General features: G+C 51.5%; 2 protein-coding genes across 3 annotated transcripts in view; one reads left to right on the top strand and one right to left on the bottom strand.

The window, feature by feature from the left end:
• Window positions 1-16975, top strand: part of SCAP (SREBF chaperone) — a 58058-nt gene extending 41083 nt beyond the window's left edge. Inside the window, exons 16-23 of one of the 2 annotated variants that reach the window (XR_014540450.1) lie at window positions 941-1056; window positions 2540-3122; window positions 4579-4664; window positions 5787-5869; window positions 7271-7437; window positions 9279-10809; window positions 11065-11728; window positions 14825-16975. Coding sequence is in view for 1 of the 2 variants with exons in the window: in XM_083579267.1 (XP_083435393.1) it covers window positions 941-1056; window positions 2540-3122; window positions 4579-4664; window positions 5787-5869; window positions 7271-7437; window positions 9279-9359; window positions 11522-11728; window positions 14825-15070 (1569 nt within the window). In the remaining variant the exon portion in view is untranslated. The remainder of the gene's footprint in view (window positions 1-940; window positions 1057-2539; window positions 3123-4578; window positions 4665-5786; window positions 5870-7270; window positions 7438-9278; window positions 10810-11064; window positions 11729-14824) is intronic. The other variant, XM_083579267.1, reaches the window with a different exon arrangement.
• Window positions 16976-17262: 287 nt separating this feature from the next.
• The window catches only part of PTPN23 (protein tyrosine phosphatase non-receptor type 23), a 56995-nt gene continuing 52870 nt past the window's right edge, over window positions 17263-21387 (bottom strand). The window contains exon 25 of the mRNA XM_083579210.1: window positions 17263-19757. Within this exon, the coding sequence (XP_083435336.1) occupies window positions 19161-19757 (597 nt within the window). The 3' untranslated portion in view covers window positions 17263-19160. The remainder of the gene's footprint in view (window positions 19758-21387) is intronic.

The raw sequence follows: 21387 nt of genomic DNA, 5'->3' as shown, positions 1-21387 counted from the left end.
CAAGGAACTGTGGGGAACAAAGCACACTTTCCCAGTTGCCTGGCCACTGGGAATCTTCCCAAAAGACGTAGTCTTCGCCGGTCAGTGCCCATAAGCTTTCAGAGAGAGAGAGACAGCTGTTGCCTTCCTTCCCTGCATGTTCACTTCTTGGAGATCCCTGGTTTGCCACTGTTGAAAGGATAGGAAAGAGGATTGATAGATGAAGAAATACCACGGGGGGGGGGGGAGGGGAATTTTTCTATATGCAAGTACAGCTGCTAGAATAGTGATTGCTGCTAGGTGGAAGTCACAAACTATACCCACAAAGGAGGAATGGATTTGTAAACTAAATGAATATTTAATTTTGGCCAAATTAACTGCTGTAATAAGAAATCAGTCAAATCAAAAATTAAAAAAAGGAGTGGAAATGTTTTGATGAATATATGGCGAAATATTTCTCAAAAAAAGATACGCTAATATGCCTAGATTAAAATGTGAAGTACTGGATGGAAGAAAAATTAGTAAGGAAAGATAATAAGAACATATAGATGATTTGAGAAGACTGTAGAATGCAAAGATTATTGTAAATTGTATAATGTGGAGGAAATTGAGTGGAGGCGGAGGGAAGTGGGAGGAAGGAGAAAAGAATAATATGATGGATTGAGGAAATATAAATGTAAATGTATTGGGGTATGGGGAGGAAATGGTGTTGGCTTTGGTACATCTGTATTGTAATGTAATATAATATGTGAAAACCAATAAAAAAGAAAAGAAAGGGGGGGAAGGATAGGAAAGAGGGTGCCAAACTGGATGGATTCACTCTGGCCTGATCCAGCAGCCAGACTTTTAAAGAGGCAAGCCAGGAGGCATACACTGGAGTCCTCTTGTCCTCAGGGGACGATCCTTCCTGCATTGCATGAGTTGTTCAGCATTTGACCTGTTTATTGTTATTTTTTTGCAGGACATTGAGTGCCTGGCTAGTGATGGGATGCTGCTTGTGAGCTGCTGCTTGGTGGGCCAGATCCGTGTGTGGGACGCTCAGACGGGCGACTGCCTCACCGTCATTCCGAAGCAAGGGTAGGTTTGGCTTCCTGTTGCTAACTGGCTGTTCAGGCTGATGGGCTACTAGTTTCAATGGCTCATCATGGAAATGTGTGCAAGTCCTTGCTTGGTTGTCGATTGCTGGCTATAGAAGATGCCCCAGTTTAAAAGGCAATAGATTGTTTGGTAAAGGTAAAGGGACCCCTGACCATTATGTCCAGTTGTGGCCGACTCTGGGGTTGCAGCGCTCATCTCGCTTTACTGGCCGAGGGAGCCGGCGTACAGCTTCCGGGTCATGTGGCCAGCATGACTAAGCCGCTTCTGGCGAACCAGAGCAGCGCACGGAAACGCCGTTTACCTTCCCGCCCGAGCAGTACCTATTTATCTACTTGCACTTTGACATGCTTTCGAACTGCTAGGTTGGCAGGAGCAGGGACCAAGCAACGGGAGCTTACCCCGTCACGGGGATTCGAACTGCTGACCTTCTGACTGGCAAACCATAGGCTCTATGGTTTAACCCACAGTGCCACCCGCGTCCCTAGATTGTTTACTTAGCCATTTTTTTGCCATGTCCCTATTGGAGTTGCCGATCCAGCATGCTCCAGTCCTTATTGCGGACCTGGGTTCAAATCCATATGCAGTCTAAATCTCTGGGTTTCCGTGTTCTCAGCCTCAGTTTCACAAAGGGTAGATATCAATAATCTACTGACGAGTGTGTTGTCTACCAGAATATGTCCAGAAATGCTAATGCACAAAGGGCTGCCTAATATCCCTTGAGAAAATGTTGCCAGTGGTCTCTGAAGGAAAGTTCTACTTCTGGCTGAAGTTGCTTAGTGGTGCAAGGTGTGTTGCATCAACTTCAGCAGGTGGTCGAGCTACACCCCAAACGTCTGTTGTCTGTTCTCTGGTAGTCTCTAGCTTAGACTTCTGCAATGTGTTATATGTGGGGCTGCCTTTGAAGATGGTTTGGAAGCTGCAGCAGCCAGGTTGCTCGCTGGGGCAAGATGCTCTGACCACAAAACAACAATCCTTTGCTGATTCCACTGAGCGCCAGTTGATTTCTGGGCCCAATTCAAAGTCCTGGCTTTGACCTAGAAAGTCTCTATGCAGTCATACCTCGGGTTGAACGTGCTTCAGGTTGAGTGCTTTCGAGTTGTGCTCCGCGGCAACCCGGAAATAACGGAGCGCGTTACTTCCGTGTTTCGCCACTCGCACATGCGCAGATGCTCAAAATGACATCATGCGCGGAAGCAGCAAAATGCGACACGCGCAGACACGCTGTCGTGTCTTACGTTCCATTCAGGATGCGAACGGGGCTCCGGAACGGATCCCGTTCGCATCCCAAGGTACCACTGTAATCTCTCTTTTTTCCCTCACACCTGGCCACAAACTTGCAGAAGAAATTAGCTGCTGGAGTGGCTTAGGGTGGGGGTCTGCTTAATTCCAAGGTGGCCATATCCCTCTCTGTGCTCTGCTTGACCCCTCACCCCACATCCTCCTCTTCTTGGCTGCCTTCCAGGCTGCGTCGAGAGAACAGCGGCATCTTTGATTACCAAGACTGCTGGGACCCCAACCGCCTCGATAGCAAGAATGGGCTAGATGACGGCTCTGACGGCAGCTGCCGCCGCCCCTTCAAGAGGGCCCGGAGCCCCCCGCAGCCCCTCCTGTTCAGCGACCAACCCGACCTCACCTCCCTCATCGACACCAACTTCTCTGAGCAAGCCAAGGCCGCAACTGGCCCAGAGCCCCGCCACCGGGCCACCTGCGGCCGGCAGGAGTCTGGCTACGACTTCAGCAGCCTGGTGGAGAAGGTCTGCGAGGAGCAGAACCCCTCCAACTGCGTGAACTTCTTGGGCTTCTCTGCCCCCTACGGACAGGTGGCCTTCAGCCCCCAGGCTGGCAGTGGGTCCAGATCCCCAGGGTGCGGGGGCAAGGAAGGGGACTGCGTTGCCCGCAGGAGCAGCCTTGGGGATGAGCCCTATGCTGGGCTGGAGAAGCTGCCCCCCCTTCCCTCTTTGGGTGGTGACTTTGAAAGCTCCATCTGGAGCCTGGAACTGCAAGGGAACCTCATTGTGGCCGGCCGGAGCAACGGGAGGCTGGAGGTAAGGAAGGAGGCTGGGTCTTGTTGGCCTTGGGCTTTTGGGGCCTGGGGGGAAGCAGAGCCTTGCATAGCTGTGCTTGTTCGGCTGCAGAGTTCCCCTCCCAAGGCCAGAAAGGAAGAACTCCTTTAGGTTTTGATCGCAAAGGACATCAAGGGAGGCATCAGCTGTCTGCCCTGAGGCTGTTGCACACAAAGCCATGTGCACACGCACACACACCAAGCCCATGACAGCTTAGCACTGCTCGGGCGCCTTAGACCCCTGGGCCTGATCAGGCCCACCAGGGATCCTTACTTGGCCCTCCCACCTCTCCGCCACCTACTGTTGTCTGTGGGATTGTAAACCCACGGGGCCAAATGGAAAAGAATCAGAACTGTAACCTAAGTGCACTCCAGCACCTTCCTTTCCGGTTGCAAGTGTAGTTCAGTGCTTTTAGAATTTGTACCTTAAAGCCCACCGATTACAGCTGCAAAAGAAGGAACTGAGAGCGCAGTCTAAAGGCTCTCCATTTCTTACTGCTCCCATGCTATCTAGCAGTGTTAGAAACTCAGCTATATAAGCTAGGCGCCAAATGGTTCCTTAAACCAAGGTTATAGTCGCCAAAATGGAATGCGTACTTGCCGTTTTGGGGCAAGCCTGCTCTAAAGTCTTCGTTATCAGTCATGAGCTAGGTTAAGAATTAGAGAATTTAAAGGCATCTTCACTTGGTCACAAGTGGCCAATAGTCAGGTACAAAATGTGCCTGACTAATTTCAAACACTGCTTTCAAGCAGTGGCTGCAGTTACTTGACACCTGGTGATTGAGAGGCGGATGTCCCTGGGGGCGGGTCAGTTGTAGATCTGGCCTGCCAAACAGATCCGGTTCCCATCTCTGTCTCGGAAGATGCCATGGCCCAATCTGTCTTGAGCAAGGGCAAGGGGAAATGGGAAGCCAATGAGCCAGAGGCCAACTGATGTAACACGCATCCTCACCTGGCATGGAATTGTCACTGTTTTCCTTACATCCCCAAATACCCCTAGTTCTGCAGAATGCCTTCTGGTAGTACGGTCATACCTTGGGTTACAGACGCTTCAGGTTGCAGACCGCAGAAACCCAGAAGTACCGGAATGGGTTTCGGCGGTTGCGCAGAAGCGCTAAATTGCGCTTTGTGCATACGCAGAAGCGCCAAATCGCAACCTGCGCTGACGCGGGTTGCGAATGCTGCGAGTTGCAAACGCGCATCCCGCACGGATCACGTTTGCAACCCAAGCGTCCACTGTATATGCCAAGAGGTTCCCCCAAGAGCATCTACCCGCACCCAGCCTGCATGCTGTCTCCAGACTCTGATGTGGGTGGAGGATGGGAAGCAACTGAAAGATAACCAAGTTTCTCCCGCCCCCCCCCTCCAATTTCTTTATTTGCTTGCTGGTGGGAGTTGTATCCCAAAGCATCTCTCTCTCCTGGCCTCTTGTGTTGCAGGTGTGGGATGCCATCGAGGGCACTCTGCATTGCAGTAACGAAGATGGCCAGTCAGGCATCACCGCCCTTGTCTTCCTGAGCAGCAGGTAAGCAGCCCGACTCCTCCATCCCCAGAGCATCTCACAGTAGTTGATGGTTAGTCCTGTCCGGCTGATGGACCAGCTATATTTAGGAGTCTGCCTTGACCCCCTGCTGCTGCTCCACCATGCCTGCCTTTCCCAAGTGATCGCAACTTCTCGCCTCTCCTGACTGCAGGAATATTGCTCAGGTCCCAGGAGGGTGAGGCTTCCGGCCTGCCTTAACCCAGGAGGAGCTCCTCCTTGCGGTCAGCCCTCAAGCAGAGTCTCCAGGCCTCCCTTGGTCTTCCACAAGGCATGTGATGACCCTTGGGTCTCATGTGTAGACTGTCCCCTCTCCCCACCCTTTGCCAGCCAGTCCATGCAGCTTTGATCATCTTCCTTGTGTGACTTCCAGGGCAGCTCCTCAGTCCCAGAGCTGTGCACTCATTTCCTTATGTGCCCCCCTCTCCCAATAACCTGCACAAGGCCCACAGGGGCAAGAGAGAGCCAGTGTGGTGTAGTGGTTAAGAGTGGTGGACTCGTAATCTGGTGAACCGGGTTCACTTCCCTGCTCCTCCACATGCAGCTGCTGGGTGACCTTGGGCTAGTCACACTTCTCTGAAGTCTCTCAGCCTCACTCACCTCACAGAGTGTTTGTTGTCGGGGAGGAAGGGAAAGGAGATAGTTAGCTGCTTTGAGACTCCTTAGGTAAAGCTAAAGGGACCCCTTACCATTAGGTCCAGCCGTGGCCGACTCTGGGGTTGCGGTGCTCATCTCGCTTTACTGGCCGAGGGAGCCGGCATACAGCTTCCGGGTCATGTGGCCAGCATGACTAAGCCGCTTCTGGCGAACCAGAGCAGTTCACGGAAACGCCGTTTACCTTCCTGCTGGAGCGGTACCTATTTATCTACTTGCACTTTGATGTGCTTTCAAACAGCTAGGTTGGCAGGAGCAGGGACCGAGCAACGGGAGCTCACCCCGTCGCGGGGATTCGAGACTCCTTAGGGAAGTGATAAAGCGGGATATCAAATCCAAACTCCTCCTCCTCCTCCCTTGCCTCAGGCCTCAGGCCACAGGGACAAATGTTGGCTGGGCCTGTGTGAAGAGGGAGTGTTCATGTTTCTTTTCCTTTCTGTACCCCTTGGATAGGATTGTTGCTGCTAGGCTGAATGGCTCCCTGGATTTCTATTCCTTGAGGACGCACACCTCTTTGGATCACTCCCAGCTCAGAGGTGAGTGTTGCTCTCCCCAAACCCCCCAGGTGGAAGCAGAAGTTTCTTGGCCTGCTGTGGTCACTGCCCCTCCAGGTTCAGGCTGCTCTCTGCTCTGCTTTCCTCTGGATCTGCCCAGGATCCAGTAGTGGAAGAGCTGGCAGATAATTCACTCTCCAGCGGCAGGTCCTGGCTAGCCTCCTGCACCTACATGACTGTAACCTTTATTTGCCTTCCATTTCCCCGCCCAGAGTTAGAATTTGTTTTTCTTCAGATTCCTGGAGAACCTGGATCTTGGCAGTAGAAGTGGAAAACTATCAAAAATATAGATCGTTTCCCCCCAAGTTTCCCTGGGAACATAAGAAGAGCTTGCTGGATGATGATGATGATGATGATGATGATAATAATAATAATAATAATAATAATAATAATAATAATAATAATAATAATAATATTTATATCCCAACCATCTGGCTGGGTTTTCCCAGCCACTCTGGGCAGCTTTCAACAAAATATTAAAATACAGTAATCTGTTAAACATTAAAAGCTTCCCTAAACAGGGCCGCCTTCAGATGTCTTCTAAAAGTCTGGTAGTTGTTGTTCTCTTTGACATCTGATGGGAGGGAGTTCCACAGGGCGAGTGCCACTACCGAGAAGGCCCTCTGCCTGGTTCCCTGTAACTTGGCTTCTTGCAGCGAGGGAACTGCCAGAAGGCCCTCGGCGCTGGACCTCAGTGTCCAGGCAGAACGATGGGGGTGGAGACTCTCCTTCAGGTATACTGGACCGAGGCCATTTAGGGCTTTAAAGGTCAGCACCAACATTTTGAATTGTGCTCGGAAACGTACTGGGAGCCAATGTAGGTCTTTCAAGACCAGTGTTATGTGGTCTCGGCAGCCGCTCCCAGTCCCCAGTCTAGCTGCCGCATTCTGGATTAATTGTAGTTTCCGGGTCACCTTCAAAGGTAGCTCCACGTAGAGTGCATTGCAGTAGTCTAAGCAGCAGATAACCAGAGCATGCACCAATCTGGTGAGACAGTTTGCAGACAGGTAGGGTCTCATCCTGCATACCAGATGGAGCTAATAAACAGCAGCCCTGGACAGTGGCCCATCTAGCCCAGCATCCCATTCTCACAGTGGCCACCAGGAGCCTGTGGGAAACCTGCAAGCAGGATCTGAGCACGAAAGCCCCCTCCCCTCCAAAAGCATTGCCGCATCCCCCTGTGGAGACACAGCAGAGCCATCGATAGCCTTCTCCTCTTCCATGAATTTGTCAAATCCTCTTTCGAAGCCATCTGGGTTGGCAGCCATTCCTGCTGCCTTTGGGAGCGAGGTCCATAGCTTATCTGTGTGCCGCGCGAGGGAGGACTTTCTTTCCCCTGTCCACTGAGGAGGAAGAGGCCTGACCAAACCATCTTTCCCCCAGGAACACCCAGCAGGAGCAGCCTCCCATCCTCTCCCATGTACAGCAGCAACGATGTCATCACGTGTCAGCTGACCCACACTGTGACTTGCGCTCACCAGAAGCCCATTACAGCCCTGAAGGCTGCAGCAGGGCGTCTGGTCACAGGGAGCCAGGATCATACGCTAAGGGTGAGTAACTGGGGATTGGCAAATGTGCAGTGGGGTGGCGTTGGCCGCAGAACTTCTTCGTTCCGGCTTCTCTTTCACATTGCCAGTGCCCTGCCCGTGGCCTGGCTGCCGTTCCATGACTTATTGGTGGTGCCAGCCAGAGATGGAGCCTTCAAGGGGCCGGCTGAGGCGTGTGGCTCAAGAGAAGGTGCCTTTAGGTAGGGCCAACGAGGCTGGCCAAGATGGAGCTCGCCCTTGTTGTTTTGTGAGCACTCTCCCACTTCCCGGAGGAAGCTTCTGAGAGCAGACTGGAGGAGAACAAGCTACTGTATATTTCGCTCCATAAGATGCACCTAGTTTTTAGAGGGGGAATGCAAGAAAATATATATATATTTAAAGGGAGCGCTGAGCAGAGCCTGTATGCATCCCAGGCTCTGCTCAGCGCTCCCTTTCACAAGCCATGTGGAGTGTGTGTGCGGCGCTTGCAGGCTTTTCCCCAGGAGGGAGAAGGGCACTGCGAAAAGCCCCCAAGAGAAAAGCCGCACACACGCTCCGTGCGGCTCTTTAAAGGGAGCGCAGCTCTTGGGGGCTTTTCTGGGAGGTGGGGGAAGGGACTGAGGGGCTAAGCCAGAAGCTAGAGCTGCGCAGCGATCCCTCTTGCTGTTCTGGCTTCTGGGATAGCTGTGCAGCCTGCATTCGCTCCATAAGACGCACACACACATTTCCCCTTACTTTTTAGGAGGGAAAAAGTGCGTCTTATAAAGGAAAAAATACAGTACTTGACGTGCTGTGCCTTCAGCAACTGGAGGCAGAAATGCTTCCAAGGACTATTTGCTAGAAACTGCAGGAGGGGAGAGGGCTCTTAACGCTCGATGCCTGCTTTCAGGATTAGGTCATCTCGTTTGTCACTGTGAGAAGAGGATGCTGGGCCAGATGGAACATTACCCTGATCCAGCAGGGTCTTCCTAGGTTCTTGTGCCCTTTTCTCCATTCTGCCCCCCCCCCCCCCCGGTTTCCAAACACAATTCAAAGTGATGGTGTTGCTCTTTAAAGCCCTAAACGGCCTCGGTCCTGTATACCTGAAGGAGCGTCTCCACCCCCATCGTTCTGCCCAGACACTGAGGTCCAGCGCCGAGGGCCTTCTGGCGGTTCCCTCATTGCGAGAAGCAAAGCTACAGGGAACCAGGCAGAGGGCCTTCTTGGTGGTGGCGCCCGCCCTGTGGAACGCCCTCCCGTCAGATGTCAAGGAAATAAAAACTGCCTGACTTTTAAAAGACATCTGAAGGCAGCCCTGTTTAGGGAAGCTTTTAATATTTGATGTTTTATTGTGCTTTTAATATTTTGTTGGGCGCCACCCAGAGCGCCTGGGGAAACGTAGCCAGATGGGTAGGGTATAAATAATAAATTATTATTATTATTATTATTATTATTATTATTATTATTATTATTATTATTATTATTAAGTTGCTTGCCTGACTGTGAGCGTTTGAGAAGTGGCAGGTGGTACATGTTTCTTTCCTCCAGCCCTGCAACAGTTGGATGTGCCCAGGAGCAAGCAAGGAGGGAAAAGATGTACCAGTCTTGTCTTGTCCAAGACCAGCAGTGCTTGAGACCACAACGTCCAAAAACCTTTGGACGGCTTCATGTCAGGCTTGGCTAAGGAAGGGCAGGCATGTGGTCTGTCAGCCCCTGTGTGTGTCTTCTGCCCCTTGAGCTCCTCTTACAGGTCTCTGTCTGCACAGGCCAGGGGTTGCCCACTTGCAGTGGGGAGAGTAAAGTGTGTGTGTGAGAGAAACAGAGAGGTGCTCCTCCCGCACAGGCCCCTCTTCCACTGCTGGTGACACTTCTTCTTCCCCATTCAGGTGTACCGCCTGGAAGATTCCTGCTGCCTCTTCACGCTGCAGGGCCACTCAGGAGCCATCACAGCCGTCTACGTTGACCAGGTAGGAGGGAACTCAAGAGAAGAGCGGGGAGGAGGGCATAGGTGGAGAAAGGCAGGGGGGACAGGCAAAATAAGGCCAACCAGCCCACCAATTTTATTTATCGTTATTTATTAAAATTCTATACCAGCCTTCATCCGAGGGCCACTGAACAGTTTACGATATAAAAACACAAGAATGCATAGCATGGTAACAAACAAAGACAACCCCCTCCCAGTTTAAAAGGCAATAGATTGTTTACTTAACCAAAGGCCTGGGAGAAGAGGAATGTTTTTGCCTGGCACTTAAAGATATGTAATGCTTTCAGTGTTTCCTTCAAAACCATGAGGACTAGGATTTTTTTGAGGGTGAGCAGTGAAGAACAGTGAGGTTGGAAGTCTCTATAGAATGAGAATAGCTTTGCAGCTTTGACAGCCTCCCCTGATAAACCTCTGGATTGGGCCTTGCAGGATCACTCAATCTTTATCTTCCTATTAAATTTTAATTATAAACAGATCTTCATATTTGCAGAGCATCAATACAGGTGCCTTTTTGAGGTTAAAGAAGAAAGGGCACAATTTGGGATTTAAACCACACAAGGAACGGTCACTCTCTGTCCTGTTCATCGGTTTGGACATCTGGAGTGTGATTTTTTCCATATGGCACCAGAGCCAAAATGGCTTCTGAGAGTAAACGAATTCATGGAAGGTCCAGCTTTGCCTGGATTCCAGTTGAACACACTTAGCTGGAGGTTCCTCTTAGCAATAAGGCCACAGTACAGATGGCCTTGATTTCACCCTAAGATGTAAAATATTTCAATCTCCCGTTTGGATTGCCCCACTTGTAAGATCCGGCACCACAATGGCATTGCATGTTAGGATTGCCCTACTCTCGTGTAGGACCCTGGTGGAGACACATGCCCGACTGACATTTTCTCTTCCTCCTGGACGATCTTTCGGGAGCTTCAAAAGCTTTCTCCAGTCCAAACATCACAACGACTGACACCAAGAAGCACCAGCACACTTATGATTCTGAAGGGTATTTGCAGTTTGCGTAACAGAACTCAGTAGCACAGCATTTTGGCTAATCTACTTTATTTACATATAATACACTCGGAGCATTCTGACTTAGCTCCTTCCTCTTTCTCATCAGACAGCAAGGAGAAAGAAACAAAGGACAATAGTCCCACTTCACGAAACACAGTAACATAAACATCCTGTCTCCATCACTTCCCACGCTGTGGAATAAAAACATACACCATCATGTGATAGACAACAGTCTCATGACTGCAAACACGGAGCAAGAATCCTAACATTGCCTTCCCCACTTGACAAGCCATCCCTGCTCATGCTTGGAACGGAGAGGGGAGCTTTGGTGGAGGGTTTGGGTGGCGCTGTGGGTTAAACCACAGAGCCTAGGACTTGCCGATCAGAAGGGCGGCAGTTTTAATCTCCGCGACAGGGGAGCTCCTGTGGTGTAGTGGTTAAGAGCGGTGGTCTCGTAATCTGGGGAACCGGGTTCGCGTCTCCGCTCCTCCACATGCAGCTGCTGGGTCACCTTGGGCCAGCCACACTTCTTTGAAGTCTCTCAGCCCCACTCACCTCACAGAGTGTTTGTTGTGGGGCAGGAAGGGAAAGGAGAATGTTAGCCGCTTTGAGACTCCTTAAAGGGAGTGAAAGGTGGGATATCAAATCCAAACTCTTCTTCTTCTTCTTCTTCTGTTGTTCAGTCCCAGTTCCTGCCAACCTAGCAGTTCGAAAGCACGTCAAAGTCCAAGTAGATAAATAGGTACCACTGTGGCGGGAAGGTAGTTTCCGTATGCTGCTCTGGTTTGCTAGAAGCGGCTTAGTCCTGCTGGCCGCATGACCTGGAAGCTATACACCGGCTCCCTCGGCCAATAAAGCAAGATGAGTGGCGCAACCCCAGAGTCGGCCACGACTGGACCTAACGGTCAGGGGTCCTTTTACCTTTACTTGTGAGGGCAAACGCCTTTAAGGGTGTGCCTCTGCCCATCTTCTGCGAAGCAGGGCTTCCTTCTGCACTGCTTGGGTCCCATCTCCCTTTGCTCATCTTCATCCAGCTGACCTGTTAGAAGCTTTCAGCCTTAGTTCTCCAGCCTGACTCTCACCTTCAGGTGGAGGCCTGAGGAAGAAGGACCTAATGACTTGGCCCTTGTTGCCTTTCAGACGATGGTGCTAGCCAGCGGGGGCCAGGATGGGGCCATCTGCCTCTGGGACGTGCTGACGGGCAGCAGGGTGAGCCACATGTTTGCCCACCGCGGGGATGTCACCTCCTTGACTTGCACTACCTCCTGCGTGATCAGCAGCGGCCTGGATGACGTCATCAGCATCTGGGACCGAAGCTCCGGGATCAAGCACTATTCCATTCAGCAGGTGTGCAGCTGGGGGACCCTTCCTCAGACAAGGCTTTTTTATCTCTCTGCCAGCTGCTGGGAAGAACAGTGGTGGCAATTAGGCTGCGCTGCTGGGATGAGGCAGCGAGATCCAGTAGCGCTCCTGTTGTCCTGGCAACCTCCCAGTCACTCTGTAGTGATGCACTGACTGTGGGGCTGCCTTTGAAGATGGCGCAGAAGCTTCCATGAGTCGAGGGAGAGTTTTAATGGCTCTGTGATGGGGGTTCCGCCTGTTGCCAATTTGTTTCTGACCTAGATTCAAGGCACAGGGCCTTTTAAAGACTTTGTCTGGCCTAGATCACCCAGAGATTTGGAGTGTGTTGAGTAATCAGTGCGCTGGTGGCGCACAGCGCTGTTCTCCGTTCTTCTCTGTTTCTCCAGAGCTCTGGGGTGGTGTTTGATCTATAATAGGCTGGATGAGAGCCAATAATAATAATAATAATAATAATAATAATAATAATAAATTTTATTTATACCCTGCCCTCCCCAGCCAAGACCGGGCTCAGGGCGGCTAACAACCAGTAATAAAAACAAGTTGATTGAAATACAACTTAAAAACCAGGTTAAAATACAACATTAAAACATTAAAATGCAGCCTCATCACAGGAGGAGAAAGGAAACAAGAAAGGGGGAGGGAATCAAATTGACTCCAAGCCAAAGGCGAGGTGGAACAACTCTTACAGGCCCTGCGGAAAGAAATCAGATCCTGCAGGGCCCTGGTCTCATGAGACAGAGCGTTCCACCAGGCCGGAGCCAGTGTTGAGAAGGCCCTGGCTCTGGTTGAGGCTAATCTGACTTCCTTAGGGCCCGGGACCTCTAGGGTGTTGCTGTTTATGGACCATAAGATATTGAAGCTGAGACAAGGCACTGCTCGTGGTTGGGTCCCTAGACTGGCTTCCCCCATAGCATGAGGTGTGCAGCATGGGGCACTTCTGGGTCTGCTTCTGTCGCTCGAAACACAAGTGGCCTCAGCTGCACAAAGTTCTTCCGTCAGTTTCAGCTGGTGGCTCAACTGCAACCCTGTGTAGGCAGGGATAACTTAGCTCCAGTTGTCTAGGCTGCAATACGTGGGACTGCCTTTTGAAGACAGTTCTGAAACTTTCAGCTACGGCAGGATCCAGCAGCCAGACTATTAACTGAGACCAGAAGGTCTGAACATATTACACCACTTCTGGCCTGACTACACTGGCTGTGAAGTAGTTCATGGGTTCAGTCCCAAGTGCTGCTTTTGACCTTTAAAGCCCCGTGTGGCTCAAGACCATGATATCTTAAGGACCACCTCTCCCTGCGTGAAGCATCCCAGACCCTGCTGGTCTCCATCAGGGGCCCTTCTGTGGGTGCCCCACCTGAGTGGGGTGCAGAGAGTGGCCTTTTCAGTGGTGGCCTCCTGTCTGTGGAATGCTTGTCAGTCTTTAGGCCCCAGGCAAAGACCTTTTGGTTTACCCAGGTCATTGGTAATAAAGCTGCCTCCTGCGGGTGCTTTGTGTATTTAGTGTTGCTCATTGTTTGACATTTTTGTGTTCTTTAAAGTCTGAAAAATGTAGTTGCAATAGATCCAGGTTAACGGAAGGAGAGTTGTGTTTCCTCCCTTTATATTTGTGCCTGTTCACTGAACTTTGCCACTGAGACCTGCTTGCAGGTTCCCCTTTGCCAGATTACTCACAGTGGCTGCTAGGGTTCTTTCAGGATCAGCCCTGCAGTTGTAGACTCTACACTAGACATACCCAGGTCTCCTTAGGATTAGTTTAGACCAGGCTTCCTCAACCTCGGCCCTCCAGATGTTTTGAGAATACAATTCCCAGCATCCCCGGCCACTGGTCCTGCTAGCTAGGGATCATGGGAGTTGTAGTCCCAAAAACATCTGGAGGGCCGAAATTGAGGAAGCCTGGTTTGTTGTTGTTTAGTCATTTAGTCGTGTCCGACTCTTCGTAACCCCATGGACCAGAGCGTGCCAGGCACTCCTGTCTTCCACTGTCTCCCGCAGTTTGGTCAGACTCATGTTGGTAGCTTCGAGAAAGCCTGATTTGGACCTTTTTAAAGCGGTCTTTTAATCTTCAGGCATGCCCAAGTATGTCATGGATGTGACAGAAAGTCAAATTAGTGAGTGTTACAATTTAGAACACGGGTGGCGCTGTGGTCTAAACCACTGAGCCTCTTGGGCTTGCCGATCAGAAGGTCGGCGGTTTGAATCCCCGCGATGGGGTGAGCTCCCGTTGCTCAGTCCCTGCTCCTGCCAACCTAGCAGTTCGAAAGCACACTAGTGCAAGTAGGTAAATAGGTACCGCTCCGGTGGGAAGGTAAACAGTGTTTCTGTGCGCTGCTCTGGTTTCCTCAGAAGCGGCTTAGTCATGCTGGCCACATGACCCGGAAAAACTTCTGCCGACAAACGTCAGCTCCCTCGGCCAGTAAAGCGAGATGAGCGCCGCAACCCCAGAGTCGTCCACGACTGGACTTAACTGTCAGGGGTCCTTTACCTTTTTACATTTTAGAATGAAACACATTTTGATTGCCATTTTAAAGTCTTGATGGTTTTCTGTTTCGGAATGTATCTAAGTTGGAAAAAATAGCTGTAGTGTTATTACTTTATTTCTCCTTTGATTTTTCTTCTAGTTGTTTTTTAGGTCTGGCTCCTGGTGTTGGAAGAGAGCCAAGTGCCATAGTCATGCCTAGGGAAGGAAGAGAGGGCTGTCATTGGCTCCTAGCCACGATGACCTTGCTCTGCTTCCACAGCTGGAGACAGCAATGCTTCTGAATGCTAGTTGCTGGAAACTACAGGAGGGGAGGGAGAAATGCCCTTGTGCTTGGGTCCTGCTTGCTGGTTTCACAGAGTCAGCTGGTTGGCCACTGTGAGAACAGGATGCTGGACTAGGTGGGCCATTGGCCTGACCCAGAAAGCTCTTACGAATTGCACCTTGAGGGTGGCTGGGACACGTGTTCTGACGCCAGCAGTTGCCTGTAATCCATGCCTCTGGTGCTGTGGACACACATGGCAAAGATTAGCCCCACGTATCTCATGACAGGCTCCGTTCTTCTCCACCTCCCCTTCTCACCCTCTTTCCATTTGCTCTCTGCACAGGATATGGGATGTGGGGCCAGCCTGGGAGTGATCTCTGACAACCTGCTGGTGACCGGAGGCCAGGGCTGCGTTTCTTTCTGGGACATCGGCTATGGAGACCTCCTGCAGACAGTCTATCTGGGCAAGAGCAATGAATCGCAGCCCGCTCGGCAGATCCTGGTCCTGGAAAACGCGGCCATCGTCTGTAACTTTGGCAGCGAACTCAGTCTGGTCTACGTCCCGTCAGTGCTGGAGAAGCGAGACTGAAGCAGGATCTTGCGGACAGGCCAGAAAGGACCCCCTCAACCTTCTGATTTTCTAACTAGGAGGGGCAGGGATCAGGGCAGTCTCTTGGGGAGCAGAGAGACCCGCTGCCTCTCCCCATCTTCCAGCAGTTCCTTTTTCTTTCCCCGGTCTGCAATTTGACGGTGGTGGAAGAGAAGGGGGCTGACATCTTCAGGGGTTGAACAGGGCTTTTTCTCCGTGCTCACAATAAGCTAAGAAGAACCCAGCACCGGAGGACTGTGGAGGTAGAATACCCTGCTGTGGTTGGGTGTGAGCAAGCGCTGAGAAATTGTGGGCTGAGGGAAAGACCCTCCGTCAAAGCCCCGCCTCCCACTTGCAATCTATAAAAGGGAGAGGGGTGTGTGAGGACAGGGTTGCACTCCCAATATGTCTTTTGCTCTGGCTGCAGTGCCCAACTCCTCCCTCGAAGTTCTGTCGCTGCAGGAGCTCTTTGCACATGCCCGTGAGAGCTCCTGCTGGACAGGATGTGTTTGTGTGTGGCCTCCCGAGGCACAGCGACAGCGAGGAACAGCTGCTTCAGTGCTGTTGCTCCACACACACCCTCCTCCTCCTTCCTGAGCTCCATCCTTCCTCCCTCCTCTGGCAGGCACTGCTTCTGTCCCACACTTTGAAGGAGAAAAAACTGGTCTTGCTGCTGTGGTGGGACTCCTACCCCAGGGCAGGTGGAGGTGGGTGGGTAGGATTTTTGGGAAGCTGTTTTCCTAGAGTGAAAAGAGAGCTGGCACACTGAGAGCCTGTGAGGTCTCTCCAGCTGCAGTAGCCCTGGGATAGCTGCCCTACCGATGCCACAGTCCTCGTGGCAGCCTCCTCCTCCTCCGGCCTGCTAGGGGAAAGGGTAGGCATACTGCGCTACCTGCCATATTTATTGATGTGCTGTACATAGTTATTTATTCCGGCATGCAAGCTTGAGGGGAGTGGGCCTCTGCACCACCTGCTCACGTCCCCTCCCTCTGCATCCGCCTGGATTGGATCAGTGAAAGGGCTGCAGGCGGCTGTTCTGCAACGGCTGTCGCTAGCTTTGTACTGTGGAGAGAAAGTGGGGGGCAGGCAGGGCCTGGCTTCTGCGCCCAACACTGAGGTGGGCGTCTCCGCCCCTCTCTCGTGTCCCAGCCTGCTAGAATATCCCTGCTTTTTACACAACTCCAAGAGGGAGATAGATGAACGGTTTGCCAGAGCAGCAAAGGCTGAAGTTTCAGGGCCAGTGGCAGACCTTGGAGTCTCAAATTTCAGTGGTACCCTTTGCAGAACCAAAATTCAGAACTCCCTCGCCTTCCATGCTGCGTAGTAGTTGCGGCACCCCCTAAGGCTGTTCGCGCTCCCCTAAATCCACAGCAGAGTGTGCAACTTTTATTTTGGAGTGTGCTGGGCTGCAGCTCTGGGAGGAAAGAAAGCAAAAGAGCAAGGGAAGGAACAGAGGTAGCAGAGACACAGAGAAATGGAGGAAGAGCTGCTGGAACAAGCAACGCTTTTGAAACGGTAATACCATTAATTGACTGTCTAGTTCACGGTGTTTTTACTTTAGCATCTCCTGCCGTAGGAGCCCTGTGCACTGTATGCTACTCAAGGGAGCTTGGGGGGGGGGGATTAACCTGCTGTATTCTGTTTGTCCCACTGCCCCAAGCTTGGCAGGGGCAAGAGACTACTTTGCAACGCTGGCCAGTGGAGGCCCGTTCAGGGCCTCAAAGCACCCCCCCCGGCACCCTTGCGCCCGCTGCTTCCTCTTGGGTCGTTGTCCGTGTCCACACCATGCCTCAGGTGGCCTTAGCTCTGCTGTGCCCTTTGGACTGTACAGCGGCAGCTGCTTTTGTACCAGATTGTGTTTTATAATGTGTACAGAGACAGACACATTAAACAGAACTAACTTAATGCCTCCTGTGTGTTTTGCGGAGTAGCAGGGAAAGGTAATCTACCCCAATCAAGACGACTACTGGACATAGAAGCTTGTTTTGTGTTTTTTTCCAAATCATTGTCGTTTGCGCCGAACACAGGCTGTCTGCAAAACAAAGTGGTTGGGGGAGCTGCTTCTACCCCACCTGTGAATAACACACTACCCTCACCCCATAAAACTCACTTGCACTGCAGCAGAACACCATTCACATGAAGACCCCAACTAAGCACTTTAAAGAAGTTGGCATGATCTATTGAGCAAACGGTTCTCTTTGTGTAGTTCACTTTAATGCAAACCTTATAAAAAGCAAGTGGTATACCTTGCATACAATTTTTGTGGGCAACTTAGTTTTTTTAAAAAAAACAAACCAAAATAGATACGAGAGAAAAGGCATTGCTTTCTATTGCATGCTGCTAACGTATCTTAAGGCCCAGCAGCTGCTCAACCCCCACCCACCCCAAAACTTCTCAATCATAAAACACTTCTGCAAATGAATTATCTTGGCGCCTAAAAGTTACACAACTCATTTTGCTGTATTTGGATACTTGCAAACTGAAATGCAGCCCCCTCCGCTGCTTTTGACAAAAATCTAACAGTGGATCCATCTGCAATGCTCCCGTTTATTTATTTTAGTAGCAAAGAGCTGAAAAAAGTTGGTTCTAAATTACAGAGTAAGTCGAAACATGACGACAATGTTACATTTGTACAAAGCAAAAAACAACCTAGAAACCCACCAAGACCTGGCCCCTCTCCCACCTTAACCCTCCTGCCTTCATGAAGACGGTCCTTTAAACTGAGGGAGCTGATGGAAAGAGCAAATGCTTAGGGGGAAAATGGACATTTAAGCATTCCCATTCATTTAATGATCTGCCTTCATCTGGCCATAGTTGGGCGGCATTGTTAAGGAAGCACACCGCTGCAAAGACCCAAGTTGGCTCAGTTAACACGCAGTCCTCCTCTGCTGCCTACAGTGCTGCAGGGTTACTCCTTATGTTTGATGCCATCGCCTGTATTTTGGGCACAGGAGGCACAGCTCTTGCCCCTTTGTAAAAGACCATCAGGCACACTGATGATGATCCAAATTAACCACAAAAAGGGACTTCTGTGTTTTTGGTGAACGGTTCGGAACAGCTCAGTCTTGTCAATCACCACTTCAAGGCTGCTGGGTGACTTGACACGGCCTCTGAGCTAATTCCGAGACGGGGATCCCTAGCTGGAATGTAAGGGCAACAAAATGCAACCGGCCTGGCCAAACAAGAAACGGAAGGTGGAGCCGGCAAGACACGGGAGCAGCTTTGGAGGCTGCTGAGAAAGCACGCCTCCTGCACCTTCACCTAGCAGCTAAAAAGACACTCCACGCACCTTTCATGCAAGCCGATCAAACGTAGCTGCTTGGTCCCAAATGGGCTCTCGCCAGCTCAAAGGGGGTTGGTTGGGTCTTGGATACCCCATTCAGAGTGGAAGTCAGTAGACGGGAGCAAAAGGGAGTCTTGCCAGAGGCAGTTTAAGGAGCAGAGGAGGACGCAGGAGGCCTGAGGTGCTACATCTCAAAGCCTTGGGAACGCCAAGGGTGGCGGGGGGGGGGGGGGTTGAAGCCCTTTAGCTGAAGATGCCTGGAACTAGTCCACCTAGGACAGGGTTACCTTGGCTGTGTTTCAAAACCTTCCTCTGGTCGGGAAAATCACCTCGGGGGGCTTCTCCAGCTGGGTAACCACCTATGTCCGCAGTGAAAATCAAACCACACGTCCCGCTCTGTCCAAACCGCCTCCCTTGATTCCTGCCCCTTCAAAGGCCAACTTAAGATTCCTTCCTTCCCATGGCACTTGGAGGCAGGCACAAAGTGGGAGAAAGGAACAACCGGCTCAGAAAAATCTTCCTGCACGCCTCCAGCCGTTCAGACACAGCCGGTGGGAAACTGAAGTGGCGGGAGAGGGGGGAAAAGGACGCGAGTCGAGTGGGCACTGCGTGGCTCCTGGCGCAGCAGAGGTTCCTGGCTGTGGCCAGCCTTGAGCTGGGAAAGCTGCATGCTGAGGAGTGTGCGAACCAGCCACCTTTCCTCCCTGGCCCTCCCAAGTTTCGAGTCCTCAAAATGCATCGGTGGTGGCGTTAGCAGCAGCAGCAGCAGCAGCAGAGTCTCGGGTCGGTGTGACGCCCCCCTTCCTCTCATGTCTTGTTGAGTGTCCACAGCGGGTCAAGCATGCTGAGGGGGTCGTCGCTGGGGCGGGTGCCGCGAAGGCCTTCCCCGTTCTGGGGCTGGAGGAAGCTCTGCTTGCTGACCTTGTGCCTGCCCTTGAGGCTGCTGTCCAGCGTGAAGGCCTCGGGGGTCAGCGAGGCCAGGAGCTCCAGGGACGAGGACGACGGGGCTGTGGCCGGAGCGGCGGAGGGCTCTGCCCCAGGAGGCGCCGGTGGGACTTCGCTCTCCTCCTGACTCTCCTCTTCCAGATGGTTGCTGTTCTCGGCCGCGCAACACCCAGGAGCCTCGGGCGCCGCTGGGGCAGGGGTGGCTGGCGGGGAGAGCGCGGGGGCTGGCTCTGTGCTGGTAACGGGGCAGCCGAGATCAGCAAAGGCGGTCTGAAGGGGGCCGGCAGGGGGCGCTGGGACGGCCAAGGGCAGGGGCTCCAGCTGCTGCCCGTTGGCGGACGAGGGCTCTGCCCCTCCCGAGGGAGCTCTGATGCTCAGCTTGGCGATGGTGGCCTGGATGGAGCTGATGGGCATGTCGGCCCCCAGGACCAGATCCTGGGGGTCCTGGTGGATATAGGGCTAGAGGGAAAGGAAGAGCAGCTTAGTGGGTGCAGCAAGCATCCCTTCACAAGGCCCTGTGGGAAGGGGGTGAACTTTACACCTTTATATCTGTGGGGAGATGCCCAAAGATTACATTTCCCATTTTTAAACGGAAATTCCCTTATTCCGAATAGGATTCTTCGCAAGAAAAGGGAAAAGTTGACAGCTATGGCCCAGAGTGGTTGGGGCAACCCAGTCTGAGGCGCGGGGGTGCAGCTAATAAAATTATCATTATTCACCTGTCTTTCACTGTAAGGTCCCAGGGCAGGTTATGGCGACTTAAAATACAGTAGGATCACAACACTGGTTTTACTTGCACGATGGCAGCTTCATGCAGGTCGCCAATAAATAATATTGCTATTTATTAAATTTGTACGCCACCCTACATCTGTAGATCTCAGGGCAGTTCACAATATAAAAATTACAATAAAAAACCCACAAAATGCATAATAAAAATACTAACAGAACAAACCCAAAATCCTTCTCCCGCAGCACGTTTTAAAAAGGCATTGTATATCAATCGGCCAAATGCCTCATTGGAGAGGAAATAAATGGAGAGAGAGGGACAGCCTTGCTTACTGAGCTCTGGAGGAGCTTGAAATGAGACTCCAGAGCCTGGAAGCTCTTTGGAGGGTTTTCTCACTGCAGAAAGCGCTTTTAAGCTCTCAGCCTTTGCATCATTCTGACAGTGCGAGTTTGCCTTTACGCGCAACTTCTGGGCATGTAGCCCTCACACAAGTTGCATTCACGCTGTGCATTAAAAATGCACAAAATAAAAAGTAATGAAAGTGAATGCAATGACTGGTGACTGGGGGCGGCCACCGAGACCACATAACACCGGTCTTGAAAGACCTACATTGGCTCCCAGTACGTTTCCGAGCACAATTCACAGTGTTGGTGCTGACCTTTAAAGCCCTAAATGACCTCGGTCCAGTATACCTGAAGGAGTGTCTTCACCCCCATTGTTCTGGCAGGACACTGAGGTCCAGCGCCAAGGGCCTTCTGGTGGTTCTGTCACTGTGAGAAGCCAAGTTACAGGGAACCAGGCAGAGGGCCTTCTTGGTAGTGGCACCCGCCCTGTGGAACGCCCTCCTACCAGATGTCAAAGAGAAAAACTACCTGACATTTAAGAAGACATCTGAAGGCAGCCCTGTTCAGGGAAGTTTTTAATGTGTGACATTTTAATGTATTCTTAATCTTTGTTGGAAGCTGCCCAGAGTGGCTGGGGAAACCCAGACCGATGGGCGGGGTACAAATAAGAAATTATTATTATTATTTCCAGTCTGTCTTCTAAAAAGAGATGCCATTTCTCGTGTCACGGGATGCATTTGGTAAGACAGCCTCTCCCACCATTTAAAAGTCCCAACCATTGACCAAACGTGGGCTTTCAAAACGGCAGGGAGGGCTGCTGCTGCACCTCCTTGCCAGGATTAAGCCAAGTGCAGCTGAGCCCAAGTGAGATTTTTCTGAGCACTATGCCCAAGTCATCCCAGATACAGGAGAGACAGCTGCGAGGGCACAGGAGCAAAGGAACGGCGCTCTGCACATGGCTAGAAACCTCTTTAAACGTTCTCCAATGACATTTTGCCACCCCACTCCTGTTTCTGTG

The sequence above is a fragment of the Podarcis filfolensis genome (genome assembly GCF_964270895.1).
Source record: "Podarcis filfolensis genome assembly, chromosome: 12".
Lineage (NCBI taxonomy): Eukaryota > Metazoa > Chordata > Lepidosauria > Squamata > Lacertidae > Podarcis > Podarcis filfolensis.
This window is presented reverse-complemented; position numbering and strand designations above follow the sequence as displayed.